The following is a 17,028-nucleotide window of genomic DNA, read 5'->3' on the forward strand; positions in this document are numbered from 1 at the left end:
CGGGCCTATTATCAAGTTAGTGTATCAACTTTTGAACGAACTGCGCCCAGTAGTTTCCCAGCAATAAGCTGTTAAGTCGAGACACACACACAGACACACAATTAAAGTCTGCTGGACCCTTGTACTAGCGTACTCGGGGATAATGTCTAACTTTACCTCCATTTCAAGACTACATGTACCTCCTTTTTGAGACCTGATTTTCTCAGCTTTTGTTAGGTCTTAAAATGGAGGTGTTCTGCTGTACATGTATCAACAAATGCAAGGAGGTGGAGTGTTAAAGGTTGGAGCAGGTGGAAAAGTTTTTAATATTTTGAGCTGATAAACACACACACACACACACACACACACACACACACACACTAAAATGCACAAAAAACATTGCCACAATGTAATCAACAGTTTATAAATCACACACAAAAATATCCTTTTTACATAATGTACACTGCTAAGTTTTCCCTTGCTTCAGATACATAAGTCTAAAATGCTGTCCTGCACTCACACACACACATCCAGTTGTAGTCTTAAATGGTATCTGTCGGAAACACATGCTCCCGTCCACGTGTTTCACGCACATCCCTCGCTAGTGATTGGCCCCTCCAATGTTTGGCAGATGTTTTGCAAGAAAAGGTCACTCTCCCACAACCCATACAAAAATCATCTATTGCTCCGAAAGACCCCTGCTGCCCGCATTAAGGAACATGCTAGTCTCTGACAGGAGTCAAATATGCACAGAAGGAAAGTTTTAAGCAATTGAAAATGCCCTTTTCTTTAAAAACAAACAAAAATACAAAGCAAAAATACAAAACAAAAAAACACTAACAACATTAACTGAATATTACACTCCTGCATAAAAGAAAATCTGTTCTGCTCATGAAGACATATGTAGTCTCAGAAAGGAATATAGTGTGCAGAGAAGGAAGCATTTTTGCTGTTAAACTGTTCTCTTCTTTGCAAAAATAGAACTGCAACAAGTGAATATTCCTTCCCAGCACCAAAACAGTCACTGTTGTGCGTGTACTTTGATTCTGTTTTATTATTGAAACAGATAAATTTCCCTGACTTGCTATCCATTATGTATCATTCATAGATGAGCAGGGCTCTACATTGCAGCACACCTGGCACCTTCACTCTCAAGACACTTGCTCCGTTGCTCTCATCAGAATATCGTGCACCTGAAACAGAACGATGAAAAGATTCAGTGAAACAGATTTCATCACAAAATGGATCAAGATACAGGAGCAGGAGCCAGGAGGCTCTCTCAAATAAAACTAGTGAGTGTTCCTATTCATTATTGTCAATAGAAGCACTGATTTGTCTCTTTACTACTGGTAACACACAAATTATGCTACATGAAAAGCATAGTAACGGACAACGTCTAAGGCAAAATAATGAAGAAAATATGATTTGTCTCACATTACACCTTCAATGTTGTTCCTGAGAGGTACTTTCAAACCAGTCGAACTGAAATACTCTTCACCTTTACATAAGAGCATTGACACTCAGGGTGGAGGAAGAAGAGAAGGGGGGGCGACAGAAGAAGACTAAGATATTGCTCATGTCCTTTAGTTGAAACAGCTTCAACTGCTGTTAATCTTGTGCAAATATAAATGTTTCCTTATCGGTAAAACCAACGTTATTTTCATAAAAATATGTACCTGCTTTCTGACTCAAAGAATGTTCAGATGATGACAATAATCTTAGTGTCTGTTTTTAATGGTGAAATAACAACATGGCGGTTTAAAAGTTACTTTTTTTTTCAAAATTTGTGTTCAACACACTTACTAACCATGTCTCACACTTTCAAATTAAGTAGGAGTGGTATAGTGGTACAGGGCAGCAAGAGCATTTGTGAGACATTTTCTTTATTTGGTGTTTAACGTCGTTTTCAACCGTTCAAGGTTATATCGCGACGGTGAAAGGGGGGAGATGGGATAGAGCCACTTGTTAATTGTTTCTTGTTCACAAAAGCACTAATCAAAAAATTGCTCCAGGGGCTTGCAACGTAGTACAATATATGACCTTACTGGGAGAATGCAAGTTTCCAGTACAAAGGACTTAACATTTCTTACATACTGCTTGACTAAAATCTTTACAAACATTGACTATATTCTATACAAGAAACACTTAACAAGGGTAAAAGGAGAAACAGAATCCGTTAGTCGCCACTTACGACATGCTGGGGAGCATCGGGTAAATTCTTCCCCCTAATCCGCGGGGGGATTGTGAGACATGGTATGCTGTGCGCAGTTAACTGTGTACATGCCCCCTTCATAAAAGGGCTTTCAGCTGACAATGATCAATTTTTTAGTGGCTAGTTCTAGACCAAGAGTCCTAACATTTCTGAGCTCCACTAATACTCTTTCATTCCTCCCAGTGCTCACAGTAACAACCACTGTCTCTCACCTGCACGTGAGGGGGTGCAGTCAGCGCGTAGATAACAGCATCTGCTACATCCTTGGCTTCCAGAAACTGAAAGAAATAGCAGCAGGAAGCTGAACAATGTCACTTTATGGTAATAAATCAATGTATGACAAAATAATGAGAATGTATTTTAAATGCTAAGTTAAGTAATTTACAAACAAATAAGCATAAAAATGGGCATGAACACTGAAAACAACAATAGTACTACCGTAAAACAATATTAGCAAAAAGCCTACAATATTTATTTTCTTCCTGCAAATTAGTTTTTTGGTTTAGTACATTTTGCCCTTCAGTTTTCACAGTTGGGAAAAGGGAAGCAATAACCGCAGCATCACAGAACATGCTAAAAAATGTAAGGCTTCTTTTTAAGCCTACTGTCTATATGATACTTACCGAGACAGTACTATTCTTGCACATTATCTATTATAGGCCGAAAAAATTGGACAAAACGCTGCGTGGGTACAATTATCTCCCATAACCATGCGCCACCGTGGATCCCAAGCACTGTCTGAGTGCTTCCCCCTTACAGGATGTAGGTGGCGCGTCCTCTTTCTTTATGAGCTGCAGACCCTCAAAAAGCCCATAACATATCAAGAGGGGAGGCGGGAGGGAAACTCTAATAGTACTGTCTCGGTAAGTATCATATAGACAGTAGGCTTAAAAAGAAGCCTTACAGTCAATATAACACTTACCTCGACAGTACTATTCTTGCACAGAATACCAGAGTGGTGTGAGGGTGATATGTAGAGTATTAAACTCCTTAATCAAAATCACTTAAATCCAAGGATTAAGATACCCAGGCAATTTTCGAACAGTACTACTGTAAAAGAAAATATACCCAAGAAAAATACCTTAGACTGACGTGACCATGCTGGCAACCACTGCTTTGGCAATGCCATACGACTGGTCAAGCCTGAGACTGGAAAAGTCTCGCATATAGTGGTTAATAAACGTGGCTGGAGTCTTCCAGAACGTGACCGCCATTATGCTTTGGAGCGAGGCACCCCGCACGTGCGCCAACGAGGAGCCGATAGCCCGAATCTCGTGTGCCCTGATGTCAGGGACCACATCCACTTGAGCATGAACATAAGCCTGTTTGATAAGCAAGGTCAGCCAACGAGCTAAAGTTTGTCTAGAAATATCCGATTGGTACTTCGGATTAAGCGAGACAAACAGTGACCGCTTAGAAGACCGAAAGCTACGTGTTCTATCCAGGTACACTCTAAGGGCACGTACTGGGCAGAGGAAGCGATCAGGGTCATCATGTTCAAGAGTGGGAGCCAAGGCTTGAATGACTACTGGTTTGGACAACTCCGAGGCATTCTGATTCTTGGCTCGAAAGTCTGGTAGGAAAGCCAACGTCACCTGATGTGTGGTGAACTCAATGTCAAATTCCAGGCCACTCAAAGCTTGAATACCACTGAGTCTACGGCAAGTGGCTAAAGCGATGAGGAACACAGTCTTAAAAGTCAGGAACTTGATACTAATGCCTGCCAGGGGTTCAAACTCCTTGCTACGCAGGAGTTTGAGAACCAGGAAGACATCCCACTTGGGAAATGAAACCCGAGGTTTAGACACCGCTGCATTGCTAATACCCGAAAGGACATTAGCAATGAGGGAGGAACTGATCAAGTGTTCAGGTCTGCGACCAGTAGCAGCCGCAATCGTGGAAGTGATGGCAGATTTGTATCCAAGAAGAGTCTTAGAAGAAAGACTCTTCTTTTGATACACTTCCACCAGGAAGTTGGCCAAGTCCTGTGTTGAGGGATAAAGCGGCTTTATCCCCTTGGACAAGGCGAAGGAGGCCCAAGCTCTCCAGCGTAAGTCATAGAGCTGATTAGTTGATCGCCTCTTAGCGTTCAAGGAAAACTCTACTGAACTCTTGTGCAATCCTAGTGCAAGCAGTTTGGAGCGCACAAGAGCCATGCGGTCAAGCACAGACTCTCTGGACGTGGATGAGGGAGGCCTGATCGAGGCTGGAGCAGACTTCCCCCGTCCAGATTCAGAGGTAGAGGGTCTACGTGGGTGAGACCGCGAAGATCTGGAAACCACGGAGCTGTTGGCCAGTAAGGCGCGACCAAAATCAGTCTTGGCCGTTCCTGCAGATACTTTGCCAGTACCCTCGGAATCAGAGATGTCGGGGGATAGGCGTAAGCATCGAGGAGCCTCCACGAGAGAGTGAATGCGTCCACGTGGAACGCATTCGTGTCTCGAAAGGGGCTGACGTACCTGGGAAGCCGAGCGCTGAATCGAGTTGCGAACAGATCGATCAGAGGACGGTCCCACCTTGCCCACAGACGCCGTAGAACGTTGTGAGCGATGGTCCATTCTGTGGGGAGAACCTGATCGCCCCGACTGAGAATGTCGGCCAGGGCGTTCAGTTTCCCCGGAACGAATTGGACTGACATCCGGACCTGATTGGTCTGGCACCAGAGCAGAATCTCCTCCGCTAACAGGGAGAGGGACCGAGAATTGGTGCCCCCCTGGTGGCGAAGGTAAGCTAGGCATGTGGTGTTGTCCCCGTGGACCAACACATCCTGATCCCGAATCAGGAGGCGAAACTCCAGCAGAGCCCGACGAACCGCCTCCAACTCTAGAAAGTTGATGTGTAGGAGGGACTCCTCCTGGGTCCAGACCCCCTGGGCCTCGTGCAGGTCCAGGTGGGCCCCCCAACCCCGCGTAGAAGCGTCGGTGTACAGGAAGAGAGACGGCCGTCTCGGTTGGATAGGCACCGCAGAGTTGAGCCAGATCGGGTCCAGCCATTGGACTACAGCCTCGTGAAACCAAGGCCCGATCTGGACCAACTCGGTGTAATCGAGAGGCCTGGAAGTCCGATCTGCTACTGCCCGTTGCAGGGGACGTTTGTGTAGCCTTGCAAGGGGCAGCAGCAGAGCGACAGACTCCATGGAACCCAACAGTTCCGCCAGCCGCCTGTGAGGAACAGCGCGGCAAGCCTGAATGGAGAGGATCTTTCGCCTCAGGGAGAGGATTCTGTCCGGGGAGGGAGACACAGTGTAAAGCACTGTGTCGAACGCCATCCCCAAGTAGCAAAACTGCTGGGCTGGCACGAGGTCTGACTTGTGCCACTGTATCTGGAACCCCAAAGCATGGGTCCGTTCCAGGACCTGCCGGGTGTGTTGGAGGCATTGATCGCGAGACTGGGCCAGGGTGAGCCAATCGTCCAAATATTGACGCAGACGCACACCCTGAGCTCTGACCAACGCCGCCAGCTCCTTGACCACCTTTGTAAAAATCAGCGGGGCCAAGGACAGGCCGAATGGGAGGGCCCGAAACTCGAACACTGTGCCCTCCCAAACAAACCGGAGCAGATGTCGGTACCCCGGGGCCACCAGGATGTGGAAGTAAGCATCCTGGAGGTCCACAGACGTGGCCCAATCGTTTGGCCGGATGGCCAACCGGACCGACGAAGGGGTTTCCATCTTGAACTTGCACCTGCGAAGGTACAAGTTCAAGGTGGAGAGGTCCAACACCGGCCTGAACCTGCCGTCCTTTTTGGGGACGGTGAACAGGCGGGAGTAGAACCCCGGAGAAGGCTGAGAAAGGGGGTAGACAGCCTTCTTCTCGACCAACGAGTTCACCTCGTCTTGAAGAGCCTGCCATCTGGCAGGGTCTCGAGGAGGGGGGAACGTCAAAGGTAGAGCGGACAATGGAGGTTGTGACGACAGCGGTAGAGAAAACCCCGACCCCACCACCCTCAAGATAAACTGGTTGGAGACCAGTCTGCCCCACATGTCGCGGGCCCGAAAAAGGGAACCGACGGACGAAAGAGGGGCAACTTGAGGGGGCGTCAACGTAGGGCCGGGACTCACTGAAAATTCTGCTGGCGGGCAGGCGCAGGCTTGCGACCACCCCCCTGGTGGTGCTGCTTACCCTTACCTGTCTGAGCACCCTTCTTCTTGCGCTTGGGAGCACGAGAAGCCGGGGCCGCAGGGGGGAACGCGACAGGCGCCTGAGAGGAGGAAGAAGGAGGCAGTGAAACTGGCTTCTTCTTCTTCTTCTTCTGAGGCTGGGAGCTGGAGGTGACTGTAGCACTTCTCTTACTCCCCGCCGACGTCGCCGAAGCAGCGAGGCCAACCATCAGAGAATCAGTGTTCCTCTGGCGTGTGGACTCCACCACAGAACGGACAGTGCCCGGATGAAAAAGGGAAGAAGGCTGAGGAAACGTGTTCCTCAGACTCTTCCTCATATCCGGAGGCACTAAAGAAGTAGCCAGAAAATGATCACGGAACAGGGCCAACAAGTGGACCCGTGTTCCAATGGCCAATTCTGCCGCAGTCGTCACGCACGATCGCACGGCATGCAAAGCCCGATCCACTCGAACCGTGTCAAGGACCCGAGTGGAATCGGACTCTGCCCGATCGGGAGGGTCCAACAGTGTGGACAGCGTGCTCATCCATGTCAAGGCCTGTGATTGGGCCTCGACAATGGAAGAAACGGTGGCCTCAAGATTGTGGAACGAAGCAGAGCTCAGTTCCACCTTCTTGACCGAAGGCACCTCCCCAACGAACACATCACCGTCAGCCCCACCCTGAACACTCGAAGTCTGGAAAGGGAGAGTTCGAGAGTCAAAGGGAAAAGGGAGGGACGAAACAGATTGGACACGAGGAAACAGTGGAGGTGCGCCTCCCGAAGGAAAGCACGGCACTGAATCCGCGTCCTCCCGAGGAACATAGGTCGCGTTTGCACGTGAATCTGTACTCCTCAGGCGATGTGCTGCCGCTTCCACCGTGGCACTAAGACTAGGGTGGAACGCGAATTGCTGGCGGCCGGATCGTTCATAAAACGAGCCGCCGGCAGACGCGGCGTGTGCCTCCCGCGCCCGGGCCGAAGCGGACTCCAAGGACGAGAGGGCGTCGGAGGGAAGGACGTCCTGAAACTGTTCAAACGTCCTTCTAGCTGTGCGAGGGAGAGCCTCCTGCCTCTCGTCCTCAGACTCCACGTCCTGTGTGTCAACCGAAGGGTTGGGAACACTAGACGACAGACGCTTAAGAGAGGCATCCGTGGCGTCAAGACGCCGCGTGATGTCTGTCATGTACTGTTGGAAAGTACGAAGCATAGCTTCGGAAGTTCCATCAGAAACCGGCAAGGGTAGAGGATCAGTGTTAACCTCAGGGCGACCCTGATCCTCCTCCCCATCGTCCTCTGACTCACTCTCCTCTTCACTTCCCGACAACTCCTCAACAGCAGGAGTGTAGGAAGCTTGAGGGGGAGGAGCCGAAAGTGATGAAGTAGACTGTGACGAAACGCCCACTGAAGCAAGAGGCCGCGAAGACCCCTGCCCCAAAGACGAAACGTCTCCAGCAGCCGAAGGGAGAGAACAACAAAAACCCTGCGACTGTTGGGTCAGTCCAGCCAACGAACCCCCGCCATTTATAGACTGAACAGGGACCCATCGGGTCTGATCAGAAAAGAAATGGTCCGGTCCGGTCGGGGGTGCCGATCCGGTCCGGTCGGGTGGTCCGGTGTTCCGGTGGTCCGGTCCGGTCCGGTCGAGTGGTCCGGTGTTCCGGTGGTCCGGTCCGGTCCGGTGGTCCGGTCCGGTCCCGTACCATCCGGAGGTCCCGTTCGGCACAGAACCATCCGTACCCACAAAAGTGTTCGGGTGGTTCGGTCCGGACGTGGAAACACCGTACCATCCGGACCCGTAGGTCCGGTGGTCCGGTGTGTTCCGGTTCGGTGCCAGACCACCCGGACCAACAGAGGTGGTCGGGTGGTCCGGTCCCGACCGGACCACTGGTCCCGTACCGTACCATCCGGACCCGTAGGTCCGGTGGTCCGGTGTGTTCCGGTTCGGTGCCAGACCACCCGGACCAACAGAGGTGGTCGGGTGGTCCGGTCCCGACCGGACCACTGGTCCCGTACCGTACCATCCGGACCCGTAGGTCCGGGGGTCCGGCAAGGGCCAGAGGTACTGTCCCGCACCGGACCCTAAGGTCCGGTACGGTCCCGTACCATGGGTCCCGTCCGGACCAAACCCGGAGGTCAAGTCCAGTCGGGACCCGTGGGTCCGGTTCGATCCCGACCCGTAAGCCTGGACCGTTCCGGACCCTTGGTCCGGACCATCCGTCACCCGAACACCAGACGCTAAGGAATGGCGTGGGGTCAAGACGGTCCGGTCGGAGGTGTCGGTCTGAGCAACAGAAACAATGTTCCCGTCGCCCTGACCATTCGACAGAAGTACCACGTTCTGTCGAACACCTCCACGTCCAGTAACTAGTCGGCCGGAGCGTTTCATAGAGGGACAGCCACCAGTCACACGGACGTCAGAGGGAACCGTAGTAGCAGTGGTCGTAGGCACGATGCCTGAAACCCCTGCCCCCACAGGACCGCCCTGAACGGGGTCAATTCGCATCCCAACCCCAGCGGGGAGGGAATTCATAGACCCCGTCATCTCCTCCGATCTCCCCCCCCATGAGTCCGAGACTACTGTCGAAACAGCAGTAGACGACCCAGCGAGGGAGTTCAGAGGAGGACCCGTGTCCCTCCTGGCTTCCACAGCGGTGGAAACCGAGGAGGGCACAGGAGAGGCACCGGAAAAGAAAGAAGTCGAAACCTGAGTCTCTCCCGTAGCCCCTAGATCAGATTCACCAACCCCCAAAGAGGGTTGGGAATCGACCCGCCCCCGGATTCGAGCCAGGGAGGAGAAGGAAACCTTCCCCCCAGGCTTGAAACCGGGAGGAGCTGAAGCCTGAGACTGAGGGCCGGACAACGGCGTCGAAGGGGGGGAAGCGTGTTCCACGGAAGGAGAAGGAGAAAGACGCTTTTTCTTTCCCCTCGACCTTCCCCGAACCTTCGACGGCGCAGCCCCGCCCGAAGTCCCAGGTTCAAGCCCAGCCTGTTTGAGCAAGCTCGCATTGAGCTTGCTCAAACAGGCTTTCTCCGCCCTCCCTCGCCGCAAACGCAAAGCGTTTGGGGAGGGAGAGTCGGAGCGCCGAAAGGTCCCCCTGTCCGTGCGCAAAACATGACGCTGTGCGCCCGGAGAAGGGTTGCCCCCGGCAGACTCTGGTTCCGTAGAACCAGAGCCCAAAACAAGACGAGACATCCTACCTCGCCCTGTACGTACCCTTAAAAAATCGAGAATTAACAAAATTCAAAGAAAATTAGGTCAATACTCAAGTGAATGAGGCGAAACGAGAAGCAGACGACCGGTCACCACGAAGTAGGACGGTAGGCACGCCGAGTCCGCCACACAACAACGGAGGCACAAGTTGGAAGAAAAACAACGTAGCCTCAAGCCAGAAGTGGAATAACACACAAAAATCCAACAGGTGGTAATCCACACAGAAAAGAAGACTCTAGAATCCAAAATAATCCGGGAGCGCAGCAGAAACACAGCCTACTGTCACGCGCGAAAAAAGAAAGAGGACGCGCCACCTACATCCTGTAAGGGGGAAGCACTCAGACAGTGCTTGGGATCCACGGTGGCGCATGGTTATGGGAGATAATTGTACCCACGCAGCGTTTTGTCCAATTTTTTCGGCCTATAATAGATAATGTGCAAGAATAGTACTGTCGAGGTAAGTGTTATATTGACAAAGCAAACACTCAGGTTAAAAGTGACTTTAATCAAACTGAACTTCTCCTCTGCACAGTTTAGCCATTCCTTGTGGTTCAGGTGAGTGAGAAATTATCCTGCATCTGAAAAAGACAATACTTGTTGCCACCACTGGCAGCATTTGTCAAGCAATCGCTTACCTTGGCAGAGGAGAGAAACTCCTGTGCTCTGTCGGTATCATTGTACATTCTGCCGAAGAAGTTTGTCTCCACAACTGCCGGGCTTATGGCCTGCAACGATAAAGGTGACACTAGTGGTTACAAAAGTTAACCCCCCCCCCCCCCAACCTCCAGACTGCATAACATGCATATCAGAGTTAGTTATTTGTTACGATGGCAGGTAAAAGCTGGTCAGCAGCATTCTAGTTGCTTTGCCTTGCTTTGAAAAGCTTGCTCCAGTAAAATGGGCTCTTACTCTACCACACCGCTATTTCCGGAAAACCTCCAAATGCTCAAATTCCTTCTGAATAAGACAAGACTGCTTGCCCAAAATAAAGCAAAAGCACACAATAATGAGCTGAATAACATACACACTCAAGTCATTCACGTCTACAAAATGTAAAAGCCTCACAGTGACCCTGGTTTGTGTCTTTTTCTCCCTCAGTTCATTGCGGATCCCCTCTGTCAGAGCAGTGATCATGTACTTGGTGGATCCGTAAAAGTGAATGTTTTTGTTGGCCAACACCCTGTGCCCAGACATGCTGAGGAAACAAATAAAATCATTAAGCAGTGATGAAATGTTAATCAGATATATACTCCAAGAAATGTCTCCCAGTACCAGTGTGATCTAACTTTACTAACGGTGATCTGTAGCATCTTCACTTCTTCATATCATCAGCAGTACAGTGACAGTGTACAAACAGCTTTTGTATTCATCAACTTCATGAACTTGAACAAGGCCTCCATCTGATCTGACACCCTTACATCTTCTCTCTTTCCCACCCCTCCACTTCTCCCTTCCAACAGTCTTCCATTATGCTTCTTCCTTTTACCCCACTAGTCCTTACCCCCCCCCCCCCCCCCCTCCACTTCTCCCTTCCAACAGTCTTCCATTATGCTTCTTCCTTTTACCCCACTAGTCCTTACCCCCCCCCCCCCTCCACTTCTCCCTTCCAACAGTCTTCCATTATGCTTCTTCCTTTTACCCCACTAGTCCTTACCCCCCCCCCCCCTCCACTTCTCCCTTCCAACAGTCTTCCATTATGCTTCTTCCTTTTACCCCACTAGTCCTTACCCCCCCCCCCCCCCTCCACTTCTCCCTTCCAACAGTCTTCCATTATGCTTCTTCCTTTTACCCCACTAGTCCTTACCCCCCCCCCCCCCCCCCCCCTCCACTTCTCCCTTCCAACAGTCTTCCATTATGCTTCTTCCTTTTACCCCACTAGTCCTTACCCCCCCCCCCCCCCCCCTCCACTTCTCCCTTCCAACAGTCTTCCATTATGCTTCTTCCTTTTACCCCACTAGTCCTTACCCCCCCCCCCCCCCCTCCACTTCTCCCTTCCAACAGTCTTCCATTATGCTTCTTCCTTTTACCCCACTAGTCCTTACCCCCCCCCCCCCCCCTCCACTTCTCCCTTCCAACAGTCTTCCATTATGCTTCTTCCTTTTACCCCACTAGTCCTTACCCCCCCCCCCCCCCCTCCACTTCTCCCTTCCAACAGTCTTCCATTATGCTTCTTCCTTTTACCCCACTAGTCCTTACCCCCCCCCCCCCCCCCTCCACTTCTCCCTTCCAACAGTCTTCCATTATGCTTCTTCCTTTTACCCCACTAGTCCTTACCCCCCCCCCCCTCCACTTCTCCCTTCCAACAGTCTTCCATTATGCTTCTTCCTTTTACCCCACTAGTCCTTACCCCCCCCCCCCCCACACACACACACAAACACTCCCAAAATCTCCACTTCTGTCTTTCCACAGCTATTCAGTTTCCTTTAAGTTTTAATAATAATAATAATAATGAACACTTATTAATCTCCCCTTCTCACCAGAGCTCACGGTGATGTAGAATATCAAAACGGACATACACACACACACACCCACACGTAAAATCCCAATTAATACAGTGAATATAAAACAACTATCCTAGGCCCTCCCAAAAATATCCAAAATTATACAATGCCAAAAAGCAAACTCCAAAACACTAAGTTACGACCTATACATACATAATTATACTTAAAAAAAAAAAAGTGTTCAGTTCTGTTTACCTGTTGAGCAAGAATATGTGTCCGTCATCCACCCCTTGCTCTTCCATCAGATTCACTGCCTCCCTGGTGCACGTCAGAGTGCCAAGGATATTCACCTGCACACAGTTAACAGGGAAGTCCAAGTTGATACTTTTTTTTGTTAATGCAAGGAGAAGCTCATGCAGCCAGAGGACTAGAGAGAAGGACTGTCACTAAAATAAAGTCTTTATTATCACTTACCACAATGTGTATCATTCGCTCCAGTGAGTGAATATCAAACCTCTTTCAGGACTGGTATCTACAAGCATGTCTTCATGTGCCCACCTCTCTATTGTTTGATAAACCACACTTTTCTAAATAAAAAAAATAAAGAATTGTAGGTTATTAGAATGTTTGATTAATGACAAAACAAAACATTACATGTACTAGTCTTTCGGATGAGACGAAAAACCGAGGTCCCGTGTACACTACATTGTGGTGTGCACGTTAAAAATCCCACGATTGACAAAAGGGTCTTTCCTGGCAAAATTGTATAGACATACATAAAAATGTCCACCAAATACCCGTGTGACTTAGAATAATAGGCCGTGAAAAGTATATACTCGCCTAACACGCTTGAGATTTACTGGCCGATGTGAATGCGTGATATATTGTGTAAAAAATTCCATCTCACACGGCATATTGTAAACGCCATGAGCCTCCCCTCTGGGAGGGTATGTGCGTAGAAATACTCACTATAATAGTACGTCGACCCAGTGGTATTTTAAGTACACAAACACTTATGATACAAATAATAAACTTATCTTAGAATCGTGAATGAAACTTGCTTGCAAGATGCCGGTGAGGTAATCCATAATTGTTTTTATTTTTTACAAACTTTTTTTTCCACACTTTTCTAAGCATTCTACTATTCAACAAATGTCACCACACAGAACAAAGCAAACCAGATGCTCACATCAAGCATGCTCCTCCACTGAGAAGTGTCGCCGCTGAGCAGAGGAGCTTCGTGGGCCAACCCAGCGCTGTTGACAATGACGTGGATTGTCCCCAGCTTCTTGTGCTTACAGATGGTCTGGAACAGGTTCTTCACCTCGGCCTCCTTGCTGATGTCACAGCGTATTGCGGTCAGGCTACCCTGCTGGTTCTGCATCTCTCGGGCCAGCACCTGCAAAAGGAAGAAAATCACACGGTCGCCAGACTTAAAGGTAAAAGAAAAAAGGTAAAGGTAGTCCCGTAACTATCTGGTCGTAGGGGAGAGAGATGTTAGAGATCTTAACTTTTCTTAGTCAAGCTTTATGAGGGCGGTGCCCATCTCCTCTCCCTCGCTGCTTTTGCCTTCCCCGGCCCTAAATAGGGTCAGGTACCCATTTCCAGACTTAAAGGAACAACTTCAAAGCCAAGCTCTTGGGGATGGCTAACCACCTTCATCGGATGTCCAGCTTTAAGGCATCCCTGGGATTGAGACTTTGACGCATGAATGAAGAAGAAGAAGAAGTGGTGAGATGTTGACTTTTGAGAAACATATTTTGACAAGCTTACGCAGGCATCAGTGCTTGTGGGGTAATGACACACTGAAAATTGTATGGAGCCACTTTTGCTATGTGATGAATATCGCTCTACCTTGGTTCAGACTTTTATTTTCTTCTGCCACAATGCCTGGCAGAATGTTTTTAAAATTGCTGGAATTGTAACTTCTGGCATCGCCACATGCAACCGTGCATATGAATTTTCAGTTTCTCTTTTTCAGTATATCTCTGTATCCGAGTTGTAATGAGATTTTTTTGTGTATTTAGAATGAAAAACAAAAATGGCAGCAACAAAATGTTCACCAAGTGCACAAGGCTTGGCTTTGTCATATCTTAAACTTGTTAGTTTGCTGAAATTTCCCCTGATTATGTCTTTCTTATAAATTTAGTGAAAATGGGATACAAACCGTTTTCCCGTTTCAAAAATTGCACAGGGCTTTTAAGTATGCCTTTCAATTGTTGTATTTAGGTGAACTTTCACAAAAATCCGACAATGAGATATTACAGCATCTCTTCAGAGTTTCTGTTAGAAGTTTATACACACACAACCTGACTCACCTGAATTGGTTCCACAGTCCGAGCACAGCCCACCACTTTCATTCCCAGTGTGACCAGTGCCTTTGCAACACTGTGGCCGATTCCTGAAGATGCCCCTGTGACCAGAGCCACGCGACCCACCCAACGATCCATACCTGGCCGCGGCTTTTTCCTGTAAAGAGAGAAACCATGAGTGCTGTACTGTGAATAAACTATCACTGTTCAGGAGCAATCAGCGCAGACACACTGACACAAAGCGGAAGCAAAATGCATACATTTACCACTCACCAAATGTATTTAAAATTCTTTGTTGCTCAACAAAGACAAGTCGCGTAAGGCGATATTACTACATTTTAATCCATCTGTCCAACTCACAGAATAAAACTTAACGCACTGCCTTTTTCCACCAAGAAATTATAGATTCGTCAATCCCCAGCGGCAAGTAAATCACTAACACTTTTCACGTGGAAAACGCTCTGAAATTGACAAGCCAGAATAGTGCAGTTGCGTTTGCGCTTAGCAGAAAAGCGCCCTTTCCCCATTCTTTTTAACTTTCTGTGCCTGTTTTTAATCCAACAATAACATATCTATATGTTTTTTGAATCAGAAAATGATAAAGAATAAGATGAAATCTTTTTTGGATCGATATAAATGTAAAAAGTGATGAGCCAAAATCAGGGGGTTAAATTTCCAATGTTTTATGATATCTCCACTTCAATCATTGCTCACTCAACAAAACAGAGATGCTATCAGAACAGGCTGTCCCCTTCTGTTGTAAATGGTTATGATTGACAGGGTTCTGCCAAGAGTGTCCTAAATTTGGCCTCACTGAAAAAGTCTGGGCCTCTATACAGGCATGAGACCAAGGGTAGGGCGGATGGTGGCGAGAGAGGTGAAGGGACGGGGAATGTTTACAGTACCGTGTGCCGGGCTGTGAGCAGTGCCCGCCAGTGTTTAGCTCAGGCACCGTCGGGGCAGACGCGTCTTAGTTCTATGCAGGAAAATGCAGCGCGCTATTCTAGCCATCTGGCCAACTGTCGTCCTCATCTCTAAGGCAGGCTGATACCAAGAGGTGTAAGTTACGCCCGCCTTCAGGCTCAGCCATTTTCAAACGCTCGACTCAAGACTATATACTACAGGACATGTACATGTGTTAGGACCTGCGGTGGAAGGACACCATTGGGACCAGCAAAAAGTATCCATACATTGCAGGTGCAGGTGGCCTGTCATGACAGGTGTACTTGAGTCAAGTTAAAAGAGAAAGGAGCAACAGTCATCAGGGCCTCACATAGCATGCACCACTGTATTACCAAAAAGGTCATTTAAATTCACATAACTCAAAGGCATGACCTGCACATTCCCACAAATACACAGACAAACATGCACATACCGTAACACTCAGACAAACTCTCACCTTGCAAAAATGTATTTCAAAACCACATTCATATCTGAGAAATTAATGAGTTTTACCGTACTTTCCGGGTGACAAGGCGCTTCGTTAGGCTAAGACGCACCCCGGCCCTTCTTTAAAAAAAAAAAATTGTAATCCAGTCACCCATTGGACGCAGGGGGCCGATAGGGCGCACCAAAATGACCCAGTTTTTGCCATGAGAGGTGGTTCCCCTGTCATATCTGAGAGAGGAAACACTTCCTGCATCGGGGTCAGTGACCGGTCAGTGACCGACTTTAACTGAGTGAAAATATGTGTGCTCTGTGTGTGCGGCCAGATCAAAGGCATTGTGATAGCTGGGTGGCCTTGTTAAAAGACACGACCTTCTTCCCAGGGGTCAATGACCCAGTTTTTGCCATGAGAGGTGGTTCCCCTGTCATATCTGAGAGAGGAAACACTTCCTGCATCGGGGTCAGTGACCGAGTTTAACAGAGTGGAAATCTGTGTGTGCGGCCAGATCAAAGGCAGGGCAGTACCTAGTAGCTGAAACATGCATTATCACAAGTTGTTTGACTGGTACTCAAGCGGTCTCTTTGATTTTTTTCGTATTTCATACACGGATTAGGCGCTTCGTTATACAAGACGCAGGGGTCGAACTCGAGGAAAAAAGTCGCGCCTTATGACCCGGAAAGTACGGTAATTGTAGTAAAATTTGTGCATACACAGTGACTTTCATTTTCTTGGGTGGAGCTTCTGGGTTGGATCCCTCTATTGGGAAGGTGAACGTCTCCATCTGTTGCATTGACTCAACAAACTCGTCAGCCCCCGGCTTCTCTTGTTTCCTTTTATTTTTGACAGGTACATTATAGCTCCGGTAGGCAGCCTGCAAGAAATTAAAGTTACCCATAACTGACAGTGTCTTTGTTTCCTCTCTCTCTCTCTAGCCTACACACACACACTCTCTCGCACAAACACTGTGGGTTTTCAGTAAGTTTGGAAGTGGATGGGTGCAAACATGTTGTAACAACACTGCCTGAACAAATCTTAAAGCCCCCAATACCATGCAATGGTTATGATTCTTCCTTGGTTCAGACTATTTTTCCCCGGCATTATTACCTGTCAGAAAAGAAACTAAACTGTTGTAATGCCAACTTTCAGTTTTTCTACACACCCGCAGTGTGGTTCCCAGACAATCAGGGGACAATATAGTCAAACTCACCAGACACCTATATATTGCTTATAAGAAACATCACTAACAAGGAAGAAATTTTGTATTCCCTGCCAAATGTCTGTGTGTGCGTGTATGCATTTGTGCGCCGCTCTGTATGTGTGTGTTGTGTGTGAGGTATTGTAAGGAGGGGGGGGGGGGGGGGGGGGGGGGGGGGGGGGGGGGGGGGG

At 48.6% G+C, this 17,028-nt stretch overlaps 1 protein-coding gene across 2 annotated transcripts in view; it reads right to left on the reverse strand.

Annotated features, from left to right (window-relative positions):
• Positions 1 to 382: 382 nt before the first annotated feature.
• Positions 383 to 17,028, reverse strand: part of LOC138958479 (dehydrogenase/reductase SDR family member 11-like) — a 19,968-nt gene continuing 3,322 nt past the window's right edge. For both annotated transcript variants that reach the window (XM_070329642.1, XM_070329641.1), the window contains exons 3-10: positions 16,353 to 16,513; positions 14,262 to 14,412; positions 13,133 to 13,342; positions 12,199 to 12,293; positions 10,568 to 10,697; positions 10,138 to 10,227; positions 2,404 to 2,469; positions 383 to 1,172 (exon numbers count right to left, since the gene is read on the reverse strand). In XM_070329642.1, coding sequence (XP_070185743.1) covers positions 1,131 to 1,172; positions 2,404 to 2,469; positions 10,138 to 10,227; positions 10,568 to 10,697; positions 12,199 to 12,293; positions 13,133 to 13,342; positions 14,262 to 14,412; positions 16,353 to 16,513 — 945 coding nt within the window. In that variant the 3' untranslated portion in view covers positions 383 to 1,130. The remainder of the gene's footprint in view (positions 1,173 to 2,403; positions 2,470 to 10,137; positions 10,228 to 10,567; positions 10,698 to 12,198; positions 12,294 to 13,132; positions 13,343 to 14,261; positions 14,413 to 16,352; positions 16,514 to 17,028) is intronic.

Source organism: Littorina saxatilis, linkage group LG2 (genome assembly GCF_037325665.1).
Source record: "Littorina saxatilis isolate snail1 linkage group LG2, US_GU_Lsax_2.0, whole genome shotgun sequence".
In the NCBI taxonomy this organism is placed as follows: domain Eukaryota; kingdom Metazoa; phylum Mollusca; class Gastropoda; order Littorinimorpha; family Littorinidae; genus Littorina; species Littorina saxatilis.